This window comes from Peromyscus leucopus, chromosome 19, assembly GCF_004664715.2.
Source record: "Peromyscus leucopus breed LL Stock chromosome 19, UCI_PerLeu_2.1, whole genome shotgun sequence".
Lineage (NCBI taxonomy): Eukaryota > Metazoa > Chordata > Mammalia > Rodentia > Cricetidae > Peromyscus > Peromyscus leucopus.
In genome coordinates this window covers 18,931,919-18,934,967 of record NC_051079.1, presented here as the reverse complement: position 1 = coordinate 18,934,967, position 3,049 = coordinate 18,931,919, and the positions used below count along the sequence as shown (strand labels likewise).

Sequence of the window (3,049 nt, the reverse complement as noted above, 5' to 3'; positions counted from 1 at the left end):
GAGCTGTACTGTTCTAGAGTCTGGATAGTAATTTAGAGGCAAATCCTCTTTTTTGGTTTTGTTTTCATGAAAATTTCTACCCATCATGGGTAGAAATTTAATTGTGATAATTCAATTTTTTCCTCTTATATCTAAATTACTTTGAAAACAAACCTTAAAATTTCTAAAAATAATCATACAACTTTAACTCTGAAGGAGGCATAATCAAAATTTCACTTTGGTTTTCCTTTTATAAACTGGCTGGCTGTGATTCTGCACACTTCACACCAGAGAGGCGTTTCTAACAAAATGCAGAACAGATGTAGGTGGCACCTTGGGAGAGGCACTAGTTTCACACCTCTCCCTGCCCTGCCTTCACCTGTTTATGCAGGAGCAGACCTGTGGATTTGAGCTCATCCAGTCCTGTGCCAGTGCATTCCCAGAATCTCCAGACAACTGCTTTCTCATTTCACATTCTGCTCCCTTCCTCCTTGTATTTGGTTGACAGCTGCTCAGAGTTGGCTGCTATCACATCTTCACAAAGCTGTTGCTACAGGTGGTCTCCTTTTTAGGAAAGTTGGACAAATAAAAGAATTGTAGGAATGAAATATTTGCAATAAATGTGCCATAATTTTGAAGAGATGTAGATTTCTTGAGAAAGACTATCAGCCATTTGGTTCTCCCATTCCCTGCTATATACTATGTGCATAAGGATAAAGTTTGCACCTGTACCATCATGCATCTAGGCATAGGTCCATTCTCAGAAACAAAACAAACAAAATGATATAATACAACAGCTAAACTGAATCTTATAAAAATTATCCTATGTGAGGTACTCAATAAAATAATCAATGATCTGACAAGTTCATAGGATCATGTACTGATGCTATTGTAAGCATGGACATCTCATATTTAGGAGAATAAATGGCAACACACTCTGAAGTACGAAAGCTTTCAAACTTTGATACTTTGTGGATTATAGTGAATAGAGGCTACGGGGGTTGGGGGGACTGGGCAAATGGCTCAGCAGCTAAGAGCATGTGCTGCTCTTTCAGAGGACTCACTTTCAGCTCCCAGCTCCCACATGGTTGCTAACAACTATCTATAACTCCACTTACAAATCCAACACCCTCTTCTGATCTTCTAGGCACCTCATGCACAAGACCCACAGGTACACAAGCAGGCAAAACCCTTAAACACGTAAAATAAAACATAAATATTAATAAAATGGCAGGACAAATTTAGTAGGTATTCTCTATGCCTTCCCTAATGAATAATACTTCAGCTGATTTCTGAAGGTGTGACAGTATCACAGTCTTCTGTTTATCTCAAGGTGGTTGTTTCTTTCCAGAGAGGTGTGGGCAAATGGTGTGACTTTGCCTGAACAAATGTGTACCTTCATTCTTAGAAGTTCTCTGATGAAAGAAGAAAGGTCAGATATCATTGTTTCCCTCTTTCCATTCCTGTGGAGTTAGAGTATGTTAGTTGAAAGCAAGCACACAAAAATGTCTACATTCTGTTCGGTAGGCTGTAAATGTGACTGACTCTGTTCTGTGTTTTAAAATCCCCTGCATGTACACATATATATATGGCCAGGATCTGAGTGTCAGATCATGAATGGATACTGAAGATGGAGGATGAGGTATCTTATTAGAGATTTAATTCATCAGATGTTCATGGACAAAGACAGAATTGGTAAAAATGTCTTGAAGTGCTGAAGTCAGAGCTCTACCATCATTGAAGGTTAATAATAGAAGCTCCATTAATAATCATCTTTTACCTCTTTTTTTTGTTAATTAGAAAAAAATCATTTATTTCTGCTCCTTTCATACATCATATTGTCCAGGAAACAGTCTCCCATATGTGTCTGAAATGGCAGAGTACCACACACACCATTTAAAGGCAAAGCACCGCTGGAGGAACTGACCAGTTGTCCAAGTATCTCGGCTCTCACGATATACTTCTCGATTTGCATTAATTTCTGAAAATCAGAAATATCATGTCCAAAAAATAATAAGGGGGCTGTAAAAAATAATCACTTTATTCAATACCAAAGTTTTAGAAATGGAGTATATTTTCTTTAGCAAATAAAAAAACTAAGAAGAAAATGCCACTAGACATAGTTGGTATATCAGAATAGGTCATCAGAAAAAATACTGTAATGAATTTGTCTCTGATGCCATGAATTCCAGTCCTAGCTTTCAGATGCTTGCTAGGGTGTCACTCAACGCTGCTCTTCCTCTGCTCTTCATTCTTTTCCACACTGCACAAGGGAGTGGCTCAGCCTTTAATGCTGCATCAACAGGAGCCAATCCAGGACTCACTGACTTCTCAAAGGGCACTAGCCCATCAGGTAGCCCGGCAATTTCATTCTCATGAATATTCTAGCCATGAAGAAACTCAGCAGGACACAGACAAAGCCAATGAAGAGAAGAAGAAATCTATTGAGTTTGGGGATATTTGGTGCATTGGATCGGTCCAGGATTATGAAACCTAAACCTCCCATTGTAAACAGGAAGCTAGACTCAAGTCCTTCCATAATATACTGTCCATTTACTCTGTAAGCCAAGAAAGCTACTGGCCTCTGGTGTCCATGTTCATCAGTCATTGAGCCAACACTTGGGGGTTCAACAATAACATCATAGATAATTCCTCCGGTAATGAGGAAGTAAGACACCACCACCAACGCGTACACCGTCATGGCCGACGGCATGTGCACCCAGGGCGGCTTCTTCAGTTCAGGTTGGGGCATTCGAGCACTAAGAATGGGACTCCGTACAGCGTCTCCATGTCGGCGGCAGTAGGGCCGGCGCTCCGACCTCCAGCCTCCCGCGCCGCCCGGAAACACCCATCTTTTACCTCTTATATCAATGAATACAGATGATGCAGCATGGACCATGGTGTTGTAATTCTGAAAGTATTGAGAACCAATGTTAGTTACTTGTTAGAGATGTGGATTTAGAACTTTGCCGTAATATCTAACATTGGAGACAATTGTTCAACAAAATAAAAATCGTTTCTCAGTTGTGGCCATGGCTGAATCTTAAGGGATGGAGGAATCTGCCTAAGT

At 40.2% G+C, this 3,049-nt stretch overlaps 1 protein-coding gene across 1 annotated transcript; it reads right to left on the bottom strand.

The window, feature by feature from the left end:
- Positions 1 to 1,769: 1,769 nt before the first annotated feature.
- On the bottom strand, positions 1,770 to 2,821 carry LOC114691688 (oligosaccharyltransferase complex subunit OSTC-like). The gene is given in 2 exon segments (XM_037196930.1): positions 1,770 to 2,718; positions 2,721 to 2,821. Coding segments are annotated over 2 exon segments (447 nt in total). The 5' UTR covers positions 2,770 to 2,821; the 3' UTR covers positions 1,770 to 2,320.
- Between the last annotated feature and the right edge of the window lie 228 nt (positions 2,822 to 3,049).